The sequence below is a fragment of the Mangifera indica genome, chromosome 17, assembly GCF_011075055.1.
Source record: "Mangifera indica cultivar Alphonso chromosome 17, CATAS_Mindica_2.1, whole genome shotgun sequence".
NCBI classification, from domain to species: Eukaryota; Viridiplantae; Streptophyta; class Magnoliopsida; order Sapindales; family Anacardiaceae; genus Mangifera; species Mangifera indica.
In genome coordinates, this window is record NC_058153.1 from 9499643 (window position 1) to 9524493 (window position 24851).

The 24851-nt window shown below is 33.9% G+C and overlaps 2 protein-coding genes across 3 annotated transcripts; both read right to left on the minus strand.

Moving 5' to 3' along the window:
* Positions 1-503: 503 nt before the first annotated feature.
* LOC123200635 (calmodulin-binding protein 60 B-like) lies at positions 504-8306 on the minus strand. 2 transcript variants are annotated; one of them, XM_044615931.1, is made up of 9 exons: positions 8153-8306; positions 7765-7879; positions 5498-5573; positions 5095-5156; positions 4048-4541; positions 3809-3969; positions 3527-3730; positions 2362-2599; positions 504-1518 (listed from the first exon to the last, which is right to left on the minus strand). In XM_044615931.1, exons 2-9 carry the CDS (start codon positions 7869-7871, stop codon positions 941-943), a joined length of 1920 nt encoding a protein of 639 aa, XP_044471866.1. In that variant the 5' UTR covers positions 7872-7879; positions 8153-8306; the 3' UTR covers positions 504-940. The 2 variants fall into 2 exon arrangements, with proteins under 2 accessions (XP_044471866.1, XP_044471867.1); XM_044615932.1 differs by lacking the exon at positions 8153-8306 and adding an exon at positions 7980-8137.
* Positions 8307-12146: 3840 nt separating this feature from the next.
* Positions 12147-22212, minus strand: LOC123200037 (bifunctional dethiobiotin synthetase/7,8-diamino-pelargonic acid aminotransferase, mitochondrial-like). Its single transcript, XM_044615123.1, is given in 15 exon segments — positions 12147-12495; positions 13115-13227; positions 14616-14750; positions 15458-15589; positions 15688-15821; positions 15974-16024; positions 16027-16119; positions 16261-16376; positions 17080-17174; positions 17284-17432; positions 18049-18169; positions 18787-18867; positions 19125-19386; positions 19687-19857; positions 20945-22212. Coding segments are annotated over 15 exon segments (2550 nt in total). The 5' UTR covers positions 21652-22212; the 3' UTR covers positions 12147-12305.
* Between the last annotated feature and the right edge of the window lie 2639 nt (positions 22213-24851).

Here is a 24851-nt window from a genome sequence, read left to right on the forward strand (position 1 = left end):
TTGATTTAAATCTATATTAATCAACTTGAGTTTAAAGTTCTTCAAACTAATCATTGAAGGGCTGCCGAAAAGATAAATAATATCATTGGTGAAGATTCAAGTTAAACCCAAATCGAATTACCAAATTGAAGCTTCACCCCAAATCCAGTTCAAATTAAGCTAAACACCAAGCCAAACCGAGCTAACTCTGTTCAGTTCTAGCCCCTGGAGGATATAGAGGAATAACGAGAAACCCACGTAGCAGGATTAGTTATTTGCTAATCATCTGAAAGCGTAAGACAACTAAATCAAACTCACAATAGAACCAAACAGGACAGCCAATTCGATGCATCCAGTTTCTCTGAAAATGGGATCCTTGTAAGACATTAATACAGTCGTCTAGATATGTCAATCATGATCGATTAAATCTAAAGTTTATAGGATGGATAAACAAGCAGCAGTTGAATCAAAGATAAGTTGACTTAACAATGAAAAGAGCAACCAGCACATAAATGAGAATAAGATTTAAAAAAGCACACTTGAACAGCAATACAATTAAACAACTAATACAGTAGTGCCTTAAATGTTTCCGCAGTTAGTCAACAAGAACATAAGAGGTCATCAACCAAATAGCAGATCACCCCTTCAGACCTCAAAATCAGGTGTCATAAGCATACACAAACCAATAGTAAGGTACTGAGAGGAACATGGTAATAAATGAACAACTTACTGTACAAGTGACTGTACAAGGGAATGGTGATGTGGAATAGCGATGTCGAATAAGTGCCCTGAAGCCAGAGGTTGTCGGTGTATCCAATAAGAAAACATGAACACTTAAAGATCCTTGAGATCCCAAAACCACAATGTCCTGGCCAATTTCAGAACCTCGAATTGTTACTGTCAGTTGAAGAGATCTAGTAAATTGCAGGAGCTATTTGAAAGATAGGCTTGGTGATGAAACCTAATCTTCTAATTCAACAATCTGCGCCCGCTTCTCAGCTGCTTTCTTCCTGATAAAGAACCCCCACCTCATTGCTGCCTTGATCTTCAGCCACCCCACAACAGCTTTGCCAGGACGTGTCCGATCCTCATCAAAGCTTGGCATTGGAGAAGCATATGGGAAACCATCTTCCGGTTCTGGCATGTTAATAGAAGCATGGCCTCCCATGCTGAAGACTCGCAGCAATTGCTGCATATCTTCATTCTCAAGCATCTCATGGCTTCGGATACGAATCTCTTCCTCTGTGAAGTAGTCCTCAACTCCCTTGTCTCGATTTTGTGACCAATCATCAAAAGGATTAACATTGGATTGCTGAATGGAATAGCCAGCAGCTTGAAATCCTGAGTTGGATGACTGCGGAGGACCAAGAGCCAGCCCAACAACATTGTTGCTTTCGAATCTAGTGCTCTGTATTTGGTGTGAATCATTGATAAGCTGATCATTAGGCACAAATGAATTACTGTCGAACTGATTGCGGGAATTTGAGCTCACAAGCTGAAGCTGGGTTGAGTATCTTGCGGCCAAATTGTTCGTATAACCTGACGATGGAAAAACAGAACAGAAAACACAGGTTTATATCTTGTTGAAACACTTACAGAGAATCAATAATTTGAGTACACATAAGAAACTCTTCTTCTTTGTAACACTGGGATAATCCAACTGTGGAGAGAGATATAAGCTTCCATTATGCTTATTTCAGATATGGATATTTGGAAAAAGGTTGATGTTTATCAAAGTTCACTTCATAACCTTTTGAACAAGTTTATAGAGGCCTTTGCCTATTTTCTCTCTCTCCCTCTGAATGATTGCTGAGATCTCAATACTAAACTTCTCCCATCTTACATGCCACTTTACCAACTGAGTTGACACCAAAGTGCAACACACTTTGAAGGTCACAGCAGCTAAAATTTGTTGCAGTACAATGGCGTTGGTATTGCATCAGGGAGGAAAGCCTTTCAGACTAAAATATCAAATATGCCTACCCCACATAAATTTGAAAATTTGTCTACATGGTACTTGTCAAAAGTAGTTAATCAGGTTTCACTGATTTTGCTCTGCAAGTCCAACACTATTTCTAAGAGTTTGTCTTTGCTCCTGTCAAATATTCATTTGTCTCGAGTGAGAACTGAAATCCTAAAAAATTGGCTTCACTTTTGTAATCTGGTAGCATATTGTTTATGACCCACCCCAGGTACTTGAGATTGATGCTTTTGTAAGCCAAGTCAAGCATGCTCTTGAAAATGCTTACCTCAGCAGCAAAATGTAATTTTATAACTTGTAATTGTAGTATAAATATAACTGTCACTAACAAAAAAAGGGAAAACAACATAACTTCATTCTAAGAAATATGGAGTGAAGCCAATACAGCTACAAACATTTACCTCCCACTTGTTGGCCAGTACTAAATGGCGGCTCCTCGTTAGGAACAGTAGCAGGCAGCCATGGTAGTGGCATCTGCTGGTTGAAAGTATTAGGGAAATCTATTTGACCTATCTGAACTTCACCACGAGATGCATTTGACCTCTTGGTTTGCTTTAAGTTCAAGAATGACTTGCCATCATACTCTACAACTTGATTCCAATTATCATATGCTTTCTTCAACAGTGTATCCACATAGACCTACAGTATCAAACTTATTTCCTTAAAGACCAAGACTATGCCATTCAATCAGAATTTAAATACAGCACCCAAGAAAGGGTAAAGAACACAGAAAGACACAAATTAGACATACAACCTATTGCCAAAACTTTGCACCAACAGAATTAACTCAACTCTGTTCCAAAAAATGGACTTGGGCACAAGAACACAAAAAAATAACGGTTAAGAAAGTAGTGAGCAGACATAATTACAATCACTGCAGTAAAGAAATTATAATGAATTTCATTTTTTATGTTATGTGTTCATATGAAGGGAAAGGGAAAAATCATAGGACAGCACAGTTACCAACAGGGGAACCAAATGAAACTATCAGAGAAGCATGCATAAATGGATCTTTTAAGGGTTGGTACTATTATGACATGCTATTATTGCAGGGGAAAAGGTTGTTTAATGAAAATTTTTGGTTTACCATAGCTCAATAGCAGACACTACAAGCAAGCTAAATGAGCACAACAGATCAACTCAGCTTCTAGGTAAACAGAAAGAATTTTTTAATTAAGCATTTCAATACAGCAGTAACAGCACTCATACATTATAAAAGTCTAACATCAGATGTGAATGTCTACAAATTTAATTGATAAAGTTGGGACAATGTTTTTATGCATTCACTACAAGTAAGGTAACTACTGAATAGAAACAAACAATCTCTTAAAAACATAACCCCAAAAGATGAAACAATAACAAATAAATAAATAAAAAAGATCGACAATAGTTAAGCATGTTATTCCAAGTTAAATAAAATACATAGTAAAATCCAACAAAGCAACATTTGCATGTTTAGAATTAGACAGGGCAAAACTGGTATTAGGCAGCTAATATAATTGAAACCCACAGAAAACATAAGACAACAAAAGGTGAGATCCGACTGAGAAAGAACATCGAAACCACCTTCTGGCTGTCAGAAAGAGAATCAGCAGGAAAATATTGCTCCCCTGAAATAAGGCCATTCAGTTCATAAATATTGTTGAAAATAACACCAACATTTCTTGAATCATCAGGGTAGTAGACATAAAGCTTCCCACTCAGGACACAAGTCTTTGAATGCTCCAGGAGAGCATCCCACATCTTATTTGACATACCACTCCCAAGAATCTACAATTGGTAAATCACATCAGCAGATAACAAAAGAGCATTAACATTTCTATTCAGGAACCAAAAAGCAAGACTTACACCCCTTAATTTTTGAGAATCTCTGACAAAAAGCCTCAGAAAGTCTTCAACTGTGAATATTCCTGCTTTATTTAGCCTCTTGTGAAATGCTCCATCTTTGCCAATCTTCTCCAATCTCCATACTTCATCATTTAATGCCGGTGGATAGTGTTTCTTGTACACTGTCAGCAAACAGATGCCAATTAGATTTCGTGACAGACAACAAAATAAGAATAAAATGAAATAGATTATAAACATACATTCCCCCCTATGATCTTTGACAGTAAAAGCTTCAGTTTTTGCCTCACGAATGCGAATACCCTCACAGTATCCTGAAGCAACCTTCAGACCAAGTCTGAACTGCCTACTCCTTATCCAGCTTGAATTATCAGTAAAAGTGAGATCCCCAAGTGTCCCCACCCCTTCCTTGAGAGCTACTTGCAAATCCCCAGTTAAGAGCGGCCTCTTTCCTTCACGCTCTTTTACCACATGGCTTTCAAACTCTTCTTGAGTCCAGCCTTCATCATCTTCCTTGTTGAAATCCCCTTCAAGCACAACAACATCAAGCTTTATAGAGGCTTCAGGTCCAGATGTAACAACATGACCTGTGCTTGCATCAACAAGAACGATATGGATTGCTGCACCCTGCTCCCCCTCAACTTTTCCTCCCGTAAAGAGAGGAAGAGACAACCTCGATCTAAAGAGAAGCTGAAAGTTACATCCATCTGCACCTTCAATTCGCTTTGGAGAAGCCCTGAAAATTGAGCGTTAGAAGAATATAATTAGAATACAGAACTAAAGCAATATAATCTGGGCAAAGGGATTTGGGTGAAAGGCAGTAAATCAGGAGATACCGATGTAAGAAGCATAAGACATTAAGACACAGAAAAAAAGTCATTGTTCACAGACAAACCATTTTGATTGAAATATTATCCAAGTAGATGGAAGACAAGTATGCTACATGACAAGAGAGATGCTTTTGAAATAAAACAAACACTTGAAAACCCCAAAGATAATCTGAAATCACCTGGCAGCTCAATAAGACTCCCAGATGGCTAGAAAGTAAAAAAAACAACCACAAGATCATATAAAGCCCATTGATCTAAAAAGGATTTGCTAGATAGAATCTCATTCTGTAATGCCCCATGCTTAAATCCACTATTATATACCAAATCTTATACAGAGGAAAATTAAGTCAAAATAACTCAACACACCATCAGAGTATCTTGTGGCAAAACTCAGAAGTGTTTTCACCTAATTTTGATATAATAAGACTAATCTCACAAATGGTCATATGTATATCTCACCGGCCATTATTGAGCCGAGGAGGACCCAACTTTGCCAGCGCCCGTTCTACTTCCTCACTTACCTGTTTAGACATTAAAATTTTAAAGATTAAAAGAAATTAAAAGAAAAGGAGGTAGGAACATTATATCACACATATGAAAAGAAAACTCAATAACCAGCACATATATTCTGAGCAAAACATCTACAATAATATGCATGTGTGTTGACATACAATTCTATGCATAAAAATTTCTTCACATCCATTAGATATAATGAAATACTAATATACTCACAAAATAATGAATATATCCAGGAAACAAAACAATGTTTAAGCCAGAAAATCAAACATATTTAGCATTAAACCATATTCCCCCAAAAAAATTTAATGGAAATTATTGATCAAAGAAAAGTTATGTATCTTACAACTCTACGAAGGACAGGTTCCAAAGAAGAGCAGAGCTTCTGTAGACTGTCCACCTTCAGAGCTTCTACAATCACACTGCACAATGTACTTAAATATTTAATATATTGATATTCACAAACATCTTAGTGTTACATGATCCTCAAACAAAAACATTGAATATTTCAGCACAATCCTAAGGAAGATATCCATAAGACAAAAAAATATCCAAATCGTTCTGCTGTCACAATTTATCAAAATGAATATACAACTCTTTAGTAGACAAAGCATAACAGAACAAAAGCCCTACTTCAATCTTTCTTTCAGTAGAGCTTTTGTAAGAAATCTAGGGCCCTTTAAACTTGAAGTGTGGATCAACATGTTTATTAATTATGGATTTTAGCATATTTCGGGTTCCAATTGTTAAAATGACTTAAGCCAATGTAACTTGGATACTCATTACATTACAGCTTCCATTTTTTATCTTTCTTCCCAATGTGGGACTAATACATTCCAACACTCCCCTTCAAGTGAAACCGCACTACCAATTGACATTTGCCCTATATGGGGTGGCCCATCTAAATTTGGCTCTAGCTCTTCTTGGCTAGCCCATAGGTCTACCTGGGATTTTAACCCACACTAATACCAATTGCTAGATCTCCACAAGTGCTATTAGGCATCTCCCACCCCAAAAGATAGATCAAAGGGTGAAGTTTTCCCTCACATTTATATATCTAAACCCAACTTGTTTCCCAACAAATATAAGATTCTCAACAATCCTCCCCTTTATAAATTAAGTCATTGGTCCAAAACCTCTCACAACTAAAGCCCAATAATCTCCCCTTCAATCAAGCCAACTAGGGAAGTAACCGGGCGAAACCTCCCGTTATCTAGGCCTCCAAAATACCAAATTGGAGCTTCAATTGGACCTCACCCTCAACTAGGCCAACCCGGAGGTAAGTGGACAAAGCCACCACTCATCTAGGCTTATGGGTTATCAGATTGGAGCTTCAATTGAACCTGCCTCTCAAAAAGGCCAAACAAGGAGTAAACGGATAGAATCTCCCCTCATTTGGGCCTCAAGGCTACCAAGTTGGGGCTTCAAAGATTAAGTCATACAAGTGTAAGTATGAACTAATTCAAAGGTGTAAAGGCCCAACAATTGTTGATCCAAGACTCAATTGAGCATGGTGGGTTAGTCTGAAAGAAGTCAGACTCATGAATTAAAACCCAAGTGGACCCATAGGCCAGCCAAGAAGCATTAGACCCCAATTTACGTGGGTCACCCATATATGGCAAGCATCAATTGGTAGTGCGGTTGCATTTGAGGGAGAATGTTAATATATATAAGTCTCAGATTGGGAAGAAAAATAAAAAATTGAAATGTACAATGTAATAGGTATCTAAGTTATATTTGTTTAAATCATCTTAACAATTGGAGCCTAAATATATGATAAAACCCAGAATCAATAAATGTTAAAATACATAGATTTCTAATAACTTTTATTACCCCTAAATTACAAATAGACTAAGCTAAGCAGACAAAGATAAAACTATAAGATTCTTAAGTTGGCCACAGACCGTTATTTTTTGTAACATTGCCACAGGCTCCTACTGCAGTGAAGCAGTCCCAAAAACGGACAATCTATTCAGCAAACACTACTTGCCTTTTCTTAGCTGAATGATTCCTTTAAGTACCCAAGAGATAGTACATTTTTATTACCAAACAAGATTTTGGGACAATGCCGAGTTAGAGATAGTACGGCAAGCTGAAATGACAATAATAACGTGAAGTCTGATATACAGAGAAGGCAAGAACAGATGAAATACACCCAACACGAAATCAGTGCAGCAGCACTGATGACAGTTGACAGTTAATTGCAATTAAAACATGACGACTATCATTAGCAGATCCCAAATTTATCCAGTCAAATTAAAACCCATCACTCAAGTCTAAGTTTATGATTAAACCAACAGCAACCATCACCATGAACGTGACAAAGGCCAACGCATTCGACTAACATGAAACATTAATTGCAAAAGTTCTAACATAATAGAGGTGACAAAGTATTAATCATAATACAACTTCATAATAAGTAGCATTAAATGCATGATTAGTAAATTTTACCAACCAACTGGTCTGTTAACGTTATAAAATAAAATGCCTAATTACGGCTAAACTCAATTTTTCTTTTTTGTACAATTTGTCATTTTGAGATCAAAAATTAACAGATTAACAGAAAAAACAAAATAAAAGAAAACACATCAAAAAGAAAAAAGATAACTTTACCTAGCGAGAGCTGGGCGTTTACGCTCAGGTTTCTCTTCTTCATTGCCCTCGAGACTCCTCTTCCCTCTACTCATACTATTGGTTCTCTCCATGTACCTCGTATGCATTCTCAGATCTGAAACATCACCCAAAAACAAAACCCTAATTTCAAACAGACAAACAAAAACCAAACAATTCAACTCGAATTCCAAAAGGTTCCCAAATTAAAACAAAACCATTTTTCTCCCGCTATCAAAACCCTAACCCCGGTTTGTTAAAGAGAAAGCGTGGGAAAGCAAAGAAAACAAAGTAAAAAATGAAGAAAGTTAAGTGTTTCGAAGTTTGAGTCGTTTGGAAATTTTCTCAGCAGCCAAACGAAGCGAGAGAGTAAAGGAAAGAGAAGGAAAACCTGCGAGAAAATTGCTGTTAGACTGGGGAGAAAATGGACAAACTGAAAGCAAACGGATTATTGATGGGGTGATGATGAGTCTCAAAACACCTTTTTCTTCTTATTTGTACAGTGAGTCCACACTGGCTACTGTTGGCTACACCCTGTAGAACTTTGTAATAATCAAGTGCTTCGCCGTTCACTGTAAGTTTCTAGAAACTACATATGATTCACAAACGAAAATGCATGCTTTAAAATAAGTGGCAGTGATGAATAATCCGCGTGAGCATCATCACAGTAGATAAATGCTCGACCAATACAGGCTTAGATCTGATTTTCTTTTGCCGCTTAGAATTGTCCGAAGGAGACGAGGATTAAATCGCGGCCGTTGGTTTTCAGGTGAGATTAGATGAGAATGAGATAACTTGCTGTCACTTTCAATGTCATTGTTGCTACGTAGTCATCAGCTCGAGTGGGTACACGTCAGCAGCTGCTTTGCTTCATTCTCTGTGTCAGTAATTATAATTATAATTAAATGATTTTAAATTAATATTAAATTATTTAAATATTTAAATTTTATTGATAGAAATATGTCATCAATTTAAGTAGAATCAAATGAATGTGTTACTCTTCCTAAATACGATAAGTAAATAAATATTATAAAAACAAATTTATACATTTATACACAATATAATTACCCTTTAATCATCTTACCTTAAATAGGTTAATTGGGTAGGACCAAATAGAGGTCCAGCTCAAAATATAAATTTTAAATCTAATATGAAAAGGTTTAATCTAATATTATAATGTGTTAAGCCAAATATATGGGTCCTTCAAACTAGATGATGAACTTTAATATTAAACATATGGGTCAATTTGATTCGACCTAACATTGCTTAAAAAAATATAAAAAAAAGAAAGAAATTCACAATTATTATTGCTTGTGGCAGAACCCTTTAAAGACTACTAACCCGTTGTTTTTTTAATTTATTAATTTCTTTATTTTTTTTCTATATAAACCAATTCAACTCTTCGTCATTTTCAATTTTATTGACAAATTTCGCAATCTCAATTCTTTTATTATATTCTCAATCTCATTTTCTTCCATCAACCCTCTTTCATTTTTTTCCATCAACCCTCTTTCATTTTCTTCCATCAACTCTCTTTCAGAAATTATATGTCGTAAATAATAATTTTTTGTGTTTATAATTTCGTTTTTATTTCAGTTTTATCATTAGAAAATATAATAAATAGATCCAATGTCAAATGAATTTAATCTATTTAAATATTAGCACTGATGATATTACTGATGATGGGCAAGTTGGAATATATGGAGTACAAATAGGTGAAAGTGGTACAGATACAAGTCACATTTGATAGAAAAAAATAAACATCAATGATGTATGAGCATTTCGATCGAGTGGAGTAAACGATAAAAGAAAAATTAATTCGTCAAACATTATGTAAAAATTGTGGTTCTTGTTTGATATATGCAAGTACAAGTAGCACAGGACATATTCGTCGACACGTTACTTATTACTGTAAAAAAATTTCACATGAACTCATATGACAAAAGCAAATTGCATTCATTCGATCGAAGTCCGTTGGTACCAACGCCAGTTCAATAGGAGGTTCGAGCGATTTTTGACATATGAGAGAAATGTTAACTTTCACGTATAATCATATAAAGATGTGGGATTACATGGCAGGTATGTAGTTATTTTTAATCAACATTTTAGTTATGCAAAAGATGAAATTTTAGAATGGATGATACAAAATAGTGTTCAATCAGCATTTAGAAGAATTTTTAGCTCATCTTTAGGTCAGACATCTTAAGAAATTATGAATTAATGAAATTAAAAATTATTGAAGAATTAAGTAACTTTAATGGTATTATTTCAATAACTTCTTATTTATAAATAGCTACAAATCAAGATATAAAGTATCTCTGTGTAACTTCCTATTATACTAATTTTGATTAACAGTTATGCAAAAAAATTATTACATATAGAAATTTAGAATATTCACATGATAGTTTTATAATTTATCGTGCACTAACAAATATTTTTTAGGAATATAAAATTAATAATTTTATTTTTTTCAATTACTTTTGATAATGTTAAAAATAATGATAAAATTATTGAATATATGTATACTCATTTATCTCCTCCATTTAATGAAAAATTATTTCATATTAGGTGTATATCTTATGTTATTAATTTAATAGTTCAAGAAAGTTTGAGTTTAGCTAAAAAAACATATACGAGTAATTGACATGTCATTGCATATATTTCCTCATCTCTATCACGAGTACAAGTATATCATCAATTATGTAAATTAATGGTGTTGAGAAGAAAAAATTAAAAGTAAATACTAAAACTAAGTAAAATTCAACATACCTCATATTGAAAACATGTGAAATGTATGAAATTTCTACTATACGGTACTTTAATACCCAATCAAAAGGTTCGGGGAATCTTTTTTTTTTTTTTACAGATTAAGATTGAGAGATAATTATAGGTCTAATGAACATATTAAAACCATTGAAGACAACCATAGACCATTGTTTGAGTGTTTATTATCCAACAACTTGTTCAATAATATATAATATGATAGAAATAAGTGCTATTTTTTAAAAAACATGGGTCTCATGACTTTAATCTACTTTTAAGAATATATCTAGGTAAATGAAATAAAAATTTTAAAAATATTAGAGTGAAATTCATTTACTTTTTTTTTTGTAGCTACTGTTTTAGACCCTACAGCAAAAACTAATGGACTACGAAATTTATTTGATATTATTAATAAAAATTTGTCAATTAATAATAATGTTAATTATGTTGAATATGTTTAAAATTTTTTACTTGAAATGTAAAGTATTTATGAATTTAAAATATGGAAAGACTAAACAAAGTTTTGTACTAAAGGTAAGTTCCGATAGTTCAAACAAAAAAAAAAAGTCACACATATGGTCTTTTTTCCGTAAAGTTAAGCAACCTGTCAGTGAAAATACAAATTATGATCAATTTTATAATCATATCAATATCGACCATTATCAATAAATTGTTCAAAAGATATAATATTGAAAAACTAGATGTTTTGGTATGATGAAAAGATAAGACAAAAATTTTTCCTATGCTTGATGCAATGATTCGAGATTTACTATCATCTCCAGTGTAAACTATAGCACGAAATCCACTTTTAGTGCAAGTGGATACGTGTTGGGTGAAAAGGGATCTAATTTACATCCAAACATGATCGAGATGATAATGTATATGAAAAATTGGGTCAAAACTGATCTCAAAATACATATAAGGTGACAGAAAATATTTTTGAAGAATTTAAAGATTTTGATATTGAAGATGAGTAGATAAATAGTATGTTGTATATATTTATAATTATACAATATGTAAATTAATTTATTTATACTATGTGATAAACTTTTCATATTTTTCATCACGTAATCATGATATTCTTTTGTCACAAATGAGAGATTATAAATCAAATATTCGAGATACTGTCTTCAATTTTAATAATTAAAAAATAATTTATATTTAAAAATTTTAATTAAAATTTAAAAAATTATTTAAATAGATCAGTTTATGGGCCAACCTATAGACTACCTTGACTAAGGCTCGATTTAATCCCATATATAAGGCCAAACCTTCGGTGTTTAAAAATCTTTAAACTAGTATAATCCGAAAGCCCATCATTATATAAGCTTAGGACCTATAAGCTTAGGGCCTAATTCGACCCATAACCTGAAGAACCAAGTCAAATCGACCCGATCTAACCCGTTAGCTTATCTCATCTCAAGGGTGAATACCTATAAGATAAAAACTTTCAAATAACTGAATAAGAATAACCATAAGACATTTGTTTTTAGAACAGGTGGACGAAACTTAAGGCACAAGTATTATTACGATTCAAAAGTTGACAAAATAGGATTTGATATAATTTTGTATTAACTACATCTATCTTTTCAGTCTAATCATCGGTTACAAATACCACAATCTTATCTCACAAATCCTTTCAAATATTATATTATACGGCCCATCAAAATCAAAGTCCAACTTATCATCATATAGGAAGAGTCATACAAATACAATTGAACTACTCAGGACTTAGTATCTAATTTGATAGAAACAAACTTATCAAACTTTTACAATTAACGTCATACCACTTTCTCATCAACTCTGTTGAAGTCTTCGAGTCTTAGGTGCAGCTTGATGAGGAGTTGCCGGCAGACCTCAGGAGATGTGCAGGGACCACACATGAGATAGATAACATTACCAAGAGGCCTCATGTAAACGCCATCTTCACGGAGCTTTTGAAGGAGAGAAGCTGCATATAGCGATCCATAGCTGCCAAAAAAAAAAAAAAAACAGATAAATGTTTTTCATAGGAAACATTAAAGACAAGATACGAATATTGCTTCAAAAATTATGCAGGGTCCTGTTAAAATTTAAGCATAATTCAATTGGAGAAAACATAGAGATAATGAAAACTGACTCCCAGAAAATTAGTAAGAAAAACAAAATGCTTTTACCAAGGGACTGACTGCAGAACATGAGTCACATGACCCATGATTCCCAAATACTGGGAGTTGAATTTACTAATTGCCCAGTATGTGCAAAGCTCAAATTGCTGCCAGCCCTTCCTCAACGATAAAAACAGCCATCTATATTATAGGAACTACTTCAGATGCAGGATGGTTCATATCATCAACCAGATATCATGTGTTAGAAAAAGTCAATCAATGTGCTCCATAAAATGGGCTTGTAATGTCACATGAGCATGAAATAAGTGTCTTTCAAGGAAAATTTTTTTGCATTATCCTTCCAACTTGCCATAGCCATATACAGTGTTTTCATCCAACTTAACAAAAGGGATTGTTAAACAGAGTCTAGTCTAGGCTGATTAAGCATGACAATACTTCCAGTAAACAGAAAATCAAACAAAAATAGGTGAGTGGGCAAATACCCAGCATTAGAGCCTTCTGCTTCTAGCTCTAGGGCAAAGATAGTCCCTAATGCAACCACTCTTCGGACAGCAGGATGCGATGAGATCAGTTTTACCAGCTCCAAATCCCATAGCTGCAAGCATTTCAATGCAAATACTACATAAGAATCATCAGATCGGGTCACTGCATTGACATTAAAGTAAAATGGAATAGACTAAGTTTTACACCTGAGTAAAGCATGCAATACTTGATATCTACTTAGCACTCAATTATAATGTTTACAGTAAATGATAATGTATCATATCACCTTCTAAATCCAACCCATCAATGACAAGAAAAAGGTCAACTCCTTTCCAGTGATATATATAGCATTTCCTTAAAATTAAATATGTTTACCACCAAAAAGCAGATCATCCAGCATATTCTTATAATCAGGAGTTTAACCAGAGCCTTTTTTCAGCCCAGAATCATAGTTTAACGAGCAATACTAGCTTTTCATAAAATCACTGCATATTAATTATCTAAGAAAACAAGTAATCCCAAAATTCTACCTAGACCAATCCCAATGCCCAGATGATAAATCCCTATAAAAGGGTATAACGCTAGCCTTTGAAGAGGCACAACAATACCATTTACATTGTAACAATGAACTCTCTAGTGCACAATCAAATAAGTCTAAAAACATGATCCAAATACAAGTCTAGATTATTATATGAGATAATTTAATTAATAGAACTTGGGAAATTGAAACAAAAAATATCTTATAAACCTGTTACTAAAACTGTGTTGAAACACAACCAATTTCAAGATTTTAGGTTACCAGTAAAATAGCAAACAATAATAACTCGAGAAATGAGAATTTGGGGTATGTCAACAAGGTAACAAGAATTAATGAAATTCTGCTACAATTCCTGTCCTGCATGAATAAATGAATTAAGTTGGTACTAAATTTATACTTTCTTTACAGTCACCAAAAAATAAAAAGATATGTTTGCTTCTTTTCCTTTACATTATTATTACTTAGTTGCGCCTCCAGCAGGTTTGACTGTGACCAATTAATATGAAAATCAAGTCCTCCCGAATGTGACCAACTGTACAACTCAACAAAAGAAGGGGTGGGAGCAAGAGGCATCAACTCCAAGGAAAAAAATCCAAGGTCAAATAATTCATAAAAGCTACTATGTTACATTACAGAAAACTTTTACAAGTGTTGACAAGTATGAAGGTGCACCGGTTTCTCCCAATACAAAAACCAAAGTTGAAGCCAATAACATGAACTCCCTCTTCCAAAAAACCTTTCTTCACACCTAACATTGTTGGAGATAACAATCAATCGCTACTGTGGAAACTTAATTATTTTCTCTCAACATAACTCTATAATTATTGAAAGTCAAGATTATCAATACATAATAGAAAAATTCAAATAACCCATAGTATTAGTTAACAAAATGTGAAAGCTGGTAAACCAGTGATACAAGTAAAAAATATAAAAATAGAAGAGCAATAAATAGTTCTACATACTTCTTTAAGTAACCTTCCTTCAGAAATGATGTTAGGGTTTGTTTTAGGATCTTTAAACCATTTAATGGCTTTAGCAGCTGCTGCACATCCCACGGCATGTGCAGTATATGAGTGGCCATGCAAAAGGGCCTTCAGCTACAATCACAACCAAGTAGATGCAAGTAAGATTGATAAAGCATACAGGACAACAGTAAAATGAAAAGCTCAAATTAAATGACAGAGAGACCGAATAATGTTTACCTTCTCCTTTTCTACACTTCAACAGGAAAAATTTAGGACAATATAACCATCCAAATTACACAAATAGAAAAAATCTTACTGATTTGTGTACAAAACATTAATCGGTTTTATCATTTTACTAGTTAAAGGAATTTTACAGGGAATAAAAAGTTAATTACTGGCAATGGTAAAATACTAATGTTTCACCTTTTAAAAATGCAAAGCCTATAAAAACTAGGAGAGATCAAAAATTATCATATTAATTATATCCAATTAGCATTTTTTGAAATGTAACAACTTGATTGAGCATTTGAGTTTGATGTCTCACAACTGCAGTACCACTCGAAGGTTGAAATAGGCTCTAAAGCCAGTGAACATTCTTCTATTTCAGCAAGAATTCCTAGTGAAACTTCCAGTTAGAAACAAACATGAAAAAGCCTCTCCAATACTATTCTCCCTTAACAAGTTTAATACTGCTACTAAGTAGTTTGTCAATATCTTTATTCACATTTCTGTCACAGTGAAAAGTAATCTAGAAAAACAATTGCAATCCATACAAAAGCAAAGAGCATAATCCAACAAATCATCATATTCCTTTCAAGTCAATTACCATATTACACTACCTTTGAGTCTCCAACAAATGAATCAAAAACTTTCTCCGAGGCCAGTGTAACTGCCAAAGGTATGACACCACCAGTCAACAGCTTAGCAAAACAGGCAATATCAGGTACACAACCAAGTAGATCTGCTGTAGTCTGTCAAAAGAATGATAAACATTTAACAGTAAATTGATCCTGTTCCAAAGACAAGAAACAGAAAGGACGTAAATAAAATGCAAGCAAGAGCAACAGACCTCAACTCCTAATCGCCAAAACCCACTACAAACTTCATCAAAAATAACCGGAATTTTATGATTTCGACATTCATTGATTAGTACCCTCTGAAATAGCGGATCAACCATATGCATTCCTCTAGATGCATGGATAACTGTTGAACATGTCCAAACCACTGGATTAGAAAATAAACTTAAAATAAATGAAAATAAGTCATATTAACGATTCCTAATTGCGGCTACTTAGCAAACCATATGATAGATAAAATAAAACTTCTCCGGAAGCAATGAAAAAGAATATACTCACCTGGTTCAATAATCAAAGCTCCAATATGGTGAAATCCTTTCAATCCTGGATTTGAGATAATTTTTGTGATATGTATGAAGAATAAATTCCAGCAAGGTCTGACTTATCCCTATGCTTATTGAAAATATCCTCACAAGAACTGAAGGCTGTAAAATTTCAAATAAATTGAAATATTTGTCAAAAATTATACCTAAAAGCGCAACAGAGGATTACAATGGATCAGAGAAACAAAGACGAAGTGACTTGGGGAGAGGGAGGAGACAGAGAGAGAGAACAAGTCCACTTACTCCTATTTTCATGTTCTACAGATTCAGAATGAAACCAGTCAGGTAAGGAAAGATTCCATATGCTGTTGCACATGAAAACTGTGGGAGGGTCTAGAAAAAGGCCCCTTCCAGCATACCTGTGTAATTCATATATCAATAATTAAAATGGTTTCATCATTCACTGTTTGTTATTATTGTTTTCCTCTATCTAAGGACAATAATGAGAAGCCTAATTGCTTGCAGAAAATGTACACAAACAGCATGAACATCTAATTACAATGTTGTCTCATGTATGAGACATACAAGAAACTTTCATCAAGTATTACCAATAGAGATCAGCTGAAAGTTATAACAATGAAAACGATTCATTTCCAGCTATAGTAGCAGTCAAATTGAATATGATTCTGTTAGGAACCTTCCTTTGAGATTGCTGTTTGAAAGTCCAGAAGTGATTCAGAACAAGTCTGAACCTAAGTGTTCAGTAAACTATGTCTAAATCACTATTTGAAAAGAGTTAGCACTTTAAAGCTGAATCTGAGAATCATTTTACTCCAATAAATTAAGCACTTAAACATGTCCAGTTTCAAAAACATCAGAGCATTCCATAAATATTAGTACTAAAGTGTTAAAAAAGTAACATTATCTTAAAACAATTTTCTGCGATTACCAAAAAGACCATGCCATTTGAAGTATACACAAATACAATTTAATGATTGATGAAAACAGGACATACTGAAGCATGATTGACGATTACTGGATCACAGTTCCAAAAGGAAAGACTTCATGAATATGCAAATTATAATTTTTCTCAGATATAATATTTGGTCAAAAGACTTATACCATGGTTGCTGGAGAAATCCTGTAAAAGGAGATGGTGCTTGTGCTTCCATGGCACCCAAAGTATCACCATGATAGGATCCTTTAAGTGCAAGGACCTGAAAGAAGAGCAGTTCAAGCATAATGAATTCATCAACCATAGCAAAAATTTTATTGCCATAGAAACGCCAAATGCAAGAAATAAGTTCAACTATGTAAGAGGTCCACCTTAAGATCAACGGAAATTTCAGCCCTGTTATTCTTGAGAAAATCTAGAAGAATTCCATGATCAGAAGAAAACTTCCGGAATGCCATCTTGAGAGCAATCTCAATTGCTGTAGATCCATTATCTGAAAAGAATGTCCGAGAAGCCCAGCCTGCACAAAAAGCAGTTGTAGTCCTTTTCGAGCATACATAAACAGAAATGCAGTCTAAACTGAAAATTTTGTTGGGGACTAATGTGACTTAATTTATGAGGAATGCCACCAAAGATAATATATTCTTTTCCTATTTCTTTTTGTTTTAGAAAGAAAAACGGTTTCATTAAATTTAATTAAAACAAAAAAAGTATAGGCAAACAAGTCAGACTGCTAGAACAGTTCTTTTTTTTCTTTTGGGGGGGGGGGGGGGGGGGGGAAGAAACAAAAGTTTATTTTAATACTGTACAAGTTGGAATGCATGCATAATTTTAAGCCAAAACCGTTTCCAGTTTCAATTTATTATTATTAAACCAAAATTTTGATCAAATGGAGATCATGGTAATATAGGTAAATAATAGAAATGAGACCAAGCTTTCTAACAATCCACCCTGATCATTGATGATATTTTTGACCAATCCTAAAGAAGAAGAGTTTTGAGATTTGTAATTCAAAGTGAGTGAATCAGGATTCATTAAGTACATAAGAGTACACTGACACTCTGAAAATATCTTTGAGGAAAAGAATATGAGAAAAAATAATTCACAACTTTGATGGTGGATCAAGAACAACTAACCTTTTCCCACACCCTGAAGCAAAAGTTCTGCACATTCTAAGGCAGGCTCATGAACATTCTCAGGGAACATTACATGGCCAAATCTGGCAGCAGTATAACCCATATCTCTTGCAAGCTCAGTCTGAAACCACCTAAACAAATTACACATTTAGGAATTTCAGATTCATGATCAATATGAAGCAGATAAAACAATTCGGCCTTTAAGCTGAGTAATGAGGTTTCAGCCAGAGGAAGAACAATGACACTAGAATACTGACCCTTGGTCTACACTCCATGAATGGAACTAAAAAAGAAATCCAATCAAAATAAACTTCACGTTATGTCCTTGGGAGCAAAATTTGATTATTAAATTAATAAAATTTCCAAATTGTTTCTCTATCCAATCTGTATTACTTCTGTTCCTTCTTTTTAGTTTTATTTCCTTTTTTTTCTCTCCTTTCTTTCTCTTATCTTCTTTATCTCTCTCTTTTCATATACACATGCTACCAAGGTGATCTTATTTCACTCTCTCTCAGATTGAGCTTCAATCAGATGGGCACAGACCAAACCTACATTAATAAGTTCAATCATGGGAAAAGGGATGAAAACATCCAAAGCAGCAGATATACTAAATTAAAATGAAAAGACCATCATGGTTACAAGATGTTTTCCAATACAATTCATAATGCACAATTCAAAAGTAGTTGTAAAGATTTAACAAAACTGAAGATTAAAATAGGTTGTATGCATGAGGGTGACCTGTAAGATAGCATCTGGTCCTTGAGTCCACCAACTAGCACATGCATCAAATTGTTGAGTAATGAATTCGTTATCACAAACCTAAAAGAGATTGAAAACAAATTTTCACGAGATATTAGGTTATTCAACATTTTAAATCTCAAAGTGCAACAACAAAATTGAGAATTATTACTGTGTCTGATTCAGCTGAGAACCATAAATAAACCATATTGTATAATTAGCTAATGGAAATATTAAACATACAACCAGATAGTATAAAAACAGAGTACACTGGAAGGGAAATGAAAAGAAAGAGATGAAAGATAGGCAGTGATATGGCATCAGCTTTGAAAATGCACCTTGTAGACTGAAAAGTTGTCTCCACAACGTGAGTCAATTACTGTAACAGTTTCTTCTGATACCAGTTTGTGTTGCGTAAATGGCCACCAGAAAACCTCCCCTGCTAGCCTTGCAGATTCATTCAATCGGCATATTCTTTCTAAATATGCTGATAGCATTATGTCCTTCAAAGAATTAAAGACATCATGAGATTCATCAAACCATTCCATAAGGTCATTTGATGCATCAGTTGGAATAGCAGGAAGCACAAGCACAGGCACCCTGTAAAGAAAAAAATGAAAATAACATATAAATGAAGAAAAGTAATAAAATGTTAGGTAAGAAGAATAAACAGAACATATACTGAAAGCTTCTAAAGTGAAAGATAAACACATAGACAGAGGACACTCATAACCTAAAGTACATCAATATTAACTCATGCAAATCATTGCTTCATACCAATTCATACTTATTACCATTAACAAGAAGGAAATTATTGCTTCAAGATGATGCTAACTGATTACCAAGAACAATAAGGAATAGGATATACAGTTCCTGGAGAAGAAAAGTAACCTAATTTACCTATTTCGCAAATATGACATCAGCGGCACCTCGTTAATTAGGCCATGATCTTCAAAAACAATAGCAACAACATCATAACCTCGAAGCTTCAAGCTCTCATACGCAGAAATGGTTCCAGATATACCACCTAGCCGCCCATCACCAACAAGAATACCAGGTAAGCGGAACGGCCTGTTATCATGGATAAGAAGAAATAAATCCAAGGAAAGAATACAAAAAAGAGTAGCATAAATAAAAATGATGCAAAATAAGTATTAATTATGAGAAACGAACAACAGGCATTAGTGGCTATCTTGCAATCTCTTTTTTTTCAGAATTATGGGCCTGATCTAGCCACTCATGTTGACACATTTCTATTGCAGTTTATTAGATTGCCAGAAAGGCACATTTGATCATACCGATGTTTCAGCACAAAATGCCAATTTTTGAATTACTAATGATCCTTGTCTACAAATAATTAACAGAATATTTAATACCAAAAAGAAAGAAACAGAGTCAAATGTTGAGCTCAGATAGTAAACTCATTTTTCAGAACAAAGACTTGAATGAGCAGATCCTGATAAGGAACAACAGCCACTGTGAAGCAATCATTTATAGTACTTTCATGATTGATATGGACTCCATCACCGTGTTGCCTGAACACTCTATTCACTGTTATTGAGAATCTGTAGTTTGTTTCACTCAATTGCTTTAATTATCAACAAAATTTTTCAAACACATAGCAAAAGTAAACCCTACATGTGTAATTACATAGTTCAAGGCAAGTCAATAAAATCTGAAAACCAGCGCCATGACATATGACTTGAAAATTTTTTTCTCATTAATCAATGCATTCAGTTGAGAGAACAACACAACAATACCAACAATTAACTCATAATCAAAACAGCCTAAAATTTTTAAAACGAAAGTAAAAAATCACTTAATACCAATAAATAAAAAATATAACATTCTCCATCAAAAAGAACTAAATAATAGTCAATTGGTACACATACACATCACCACTAAGTCCATAAAATTAAGGGAACGTTTGCTTGACCCTTGATATTAGACTAAAACAAAAATCAACCCACAAGTTTCGTACTTCTTCAAGAACTTTACCCCAACAATTTGAAAATCAACATAAACCTCCATTATGATCCATCAAACCTTCTTTTACGCAAGTTCCATATTTCAAACCAAAAAGTGTTATCTATAATTAATCAACCCTATACAAATTTACTTAAAAAGTAGAACACAAACAATGCTAATAATCACTTGCCTATACAAGTCACACTGTAGAGACCCCGAAGGCCCGGGACTGGCAACCCCTCCAGCAGTTTCCACCACACATAAAACCTCCATCTTTTCTCTCCACTCACTCTCCAACCCTTCTTTCAAACACTTCCCCAGCAGTTGGACCACTTCATTATCCCCCACCGCTCCACTCTCCCTCTCCGCCGCCAAATGAGGCGAAACTGCCTCCTCCCACGCGAACAGTGTCTTACAATCCAACTCAGAAACCACATCTTTACCATTGTTATCACTCATTATCTTACTCTCTGCGCGAAAATTGAAATCACACATCCCCAACCGACATTTCTCCCCATGAAGCTCAAATTTCTCAGGAAGAGCAGCTTTTGCGGCGGAGAGAGAGGACTTGAGTACGGTATTGGAAAGTAAGAGATTGAAAGGGAAGTTTCTGCGGCGAGAGAGCGCCCGCAGTTTGGTGAAGAGGAAACGAGAGTCCGAGTCAGAAGGAAAGCCGGTCTGTACAGGCTTGAGATAGAGGAATTTCTTATTGGAGGACGAAGAGAGGAGAAAGGAAGAGGAAAGGCCAGCGGAAACTAGGGTTTTTCCGAGAGAGGTGTTAGCGGACCATATCTGAAAAATTGGATGAGTAAGCGGGAGATGAAGCGGTTGCCAGGTGGAGTAGAGGTGCGTGTGTCGGCGTCGGAGGGAATGACGGCGGAAGAAGAGCGGCAGCATTGGGAGAGGTAAAGAGAGTCGTTGAGTGTTAGGTAAGTGCAGGAAATTTGAAAAAGAGGGCAGCGGCTTTAGTTAGTTGAGATTTTGCGTGAGTGTAATGTACTGATAATCTCAGGGAACTGGCATGGTCAGTTCATAGTTCAGTAGTTTTCCCTATTTAAATAAAATAATAATAATAATAATAATATATTCCATAAATAAAAAATGAGAGAATGAGGAAGTTATCCGCCGCCGAATGCATGAGATGAGGTCTCCTTTTCTTGCTGCTCTTACTCAACATTTGCTTCCTCATCCCTTCCATGCAGCCACACTTTATAATAGCATTGCTCTCTCTTGTTCCTTCTACAGCCTCTTGTCTTCCTCCTCAGTCTCCTCCCATTTTGTGTTTATATTTATTTCCATACTCACATCACAAACACACTTATAGCATCAAGAATTGACATATATTTATGCTCTGCTCGTCTCTCTCCTCTCCTGTCTTCACCAGTTAGTGGGTTAGATTCAAAAGTTCTTCTCGTCCGATGTGATTTGAGCGCTGCTTGCTTTTCTTAACATCACAAACACTCTTCGTTAGGGGAAGTTCCAGATGGGCAGCAAATGCATTTAAGCATAACATTGTCTGAATAGTGTGTCCTTTGACTCTCCGTTTGTTTATTTAGATTGGTCATTTGTTTGTTCTGTCATTATGATGAACAATATTATATATATATATATATATACTTTTGAATATATGAATGATAAACTCTAACTCTCTAAGTTGGAAAAAATAAATTTTTCAAAACCAATCATTTGTTTTCATAATTATATTTTATTTATATTATTTTGTCAAATATTATAATAAAAGTATAATTAATTATAATTTTGTCTGTTAGATTTAAAATATTATAATAATACTTTTACCAGATTGAATTATGAATAATATAATAAGATAAATATACTTTTTTAAAACCTAGAATAAATAAATGTTTTTTATTACTTTATTTTAAAAATTATCATATTTACCCTTATATATTTTTAAAATATTTTTTAATATTAATAATTTGTAATATAACATTTATGTTTTTAATTTATTACGTTTTATTTAGTTTATTAAGGGTGTAATTATCAATTTTAAATATTTTATAACATTAATAATTTGTAATATGAATTTTTTTTTTTTTGAAATTCCAAAACCCCTAAAAATTTTTTAACACTCCCTGACATTTGAAAATTTTCAATTTATCATCAAATTGTATGATTATATATCATTAACATTCTTATTTATACTTATATTTGTAAATTAATAGAAATTAAGAATTAAAAAATATTTAATAAAATTTTGAAGACAAAGTATTATTTTACTTAAAGTTTTTATATCTTTTCAACAATTATATGAAAACTTTAATATAATTTTTAATAAATTTAACAAATAGTGAAAAAAAAAACCTTTTAAAACTAAAGTGGAAATTTGCCATTAAAAAAACATATCCATGTTTATACAACCAATCAAATATGAGATATCAATCACAACGAGTGACAATTTAACAAGAACTGAACTAATTGAAAAAAAGATGATGAAGAAAGAAGATAAAACCAAAAGAAAGAAATCCATAATCAAGAAAGAAGAGAAGAATTAGAGAGAAATCAGAATAGGCAGAGGGAGAGAACAAAGAACACACTTGATTGTAATTGTTCATTCCTTAGTCTATACAATAAGCCAACATTATATAGTGGCTTGTTTTACATTTTATTATAACTAAACAACATCGTTTATTGGTTTATTTGTTTTTCTTTATTTTGATCCGCAACAATGCCCATCCCTTAAGATTCTTTATCCTCAAGGAAGAATAGTAGGATGTAAACTTCAGCAATTTTCTAGGTAACTTTTGTTGCATCCTTAACTAGCAGTTGCCTCAACCATCTTTGATGTGAATCCAAGGTGGTTTCCCATAGTTGTCCAAACATCATCTTTACCAAGCCTTTGAACGTCTAGAGTAGGCTCACCCAATTTCTTCCTTTGCTAAAGAATGTTTTCCACCTCTATTACCTCATCCCAAGAATCATCAAGATCAGGCTCAATCTTGTTTTCTTTTTCCACTAAATCTATATGATCAAATTCTTTACACATTTTTGATGTCCAAAACTATTAGTAAAAACATTAACTAATTGACGATGAGCAACAGCCACTGAAGATGTGCAAGCTCTCACCAACCATTCTGAAACATTACCCCCAAGTTTGTGGAAAGCTTTTTTAATATCTTCATCCAACAAGTTTTCTTCATATTGGTCCAAATACTTGACACCACTCAAGCGGTAGCCCTGTGATCTAGTCCAATAAAAATAATCAGCTTCTTGATTTAGTTGTTTATCAAGAGCATAAAAGTTTGCATAATGTTTAGAGTACACCATCTGAGCAAATTCATGCAAAAGAGGTTTCTTAATACTCTCGTATTTTCGAAAACCCTTAAGATCATCAGTTTGAAGATCCATAGATTTTCCTCTCCATGATTTTTGTTAAAACCAAAAATGCATTTTGGACTTATGCCAACATAACCAACAGGGGCCAGCTCTATCATTATTCCTATTTGCCAACTATGCTCATTCATAATAGCAACTATTCCAGGATTTGCAGCAACCATGTGCATCTTTTCAATGCCTTTAAAGCTAGAAGGTTCAACCCTACTCCTAGAATCTAAAGAGTGCGGAAATCACAAATGATATATTGCCCTTGAGGAAGTTTTAGTGGGGCAATGGGCCCATGTAGCATTCCTTATCACAATCACTTTTCTTCTTCATCAAATCAAACCAACTTTAAGTCTACGTTCTCATTTTATAGAATTTTGTCAACTTCATCTTCATATACATTCTGATAGGTTTCCTCTCAATGATATCAACTTTTTACTAACTTAATCTGGAATGATCATCAGAGAAATGAGACATCAACTTTGACCCTTCCTTTTGAGGAATGATTAACCACATTGTATCTACCTTAACATCAGTCAACTTTTGGAGCTCATTGCCTAGCTCCTTGAAACAAGCATCAGAACTCATTTCCACAACATATTTGTTTCCCTTCCAAATAATTGAAATCTTAAGTATGATTTGTGAATCTAGCATTTTACCAACAATGTCCCCAAGATTGAGTCAACCAGACTTAACATCATATTTAAGCATCTTTTTAAACAATTCAATCACCAAATTTATTTCTCTAGCCTTCACAT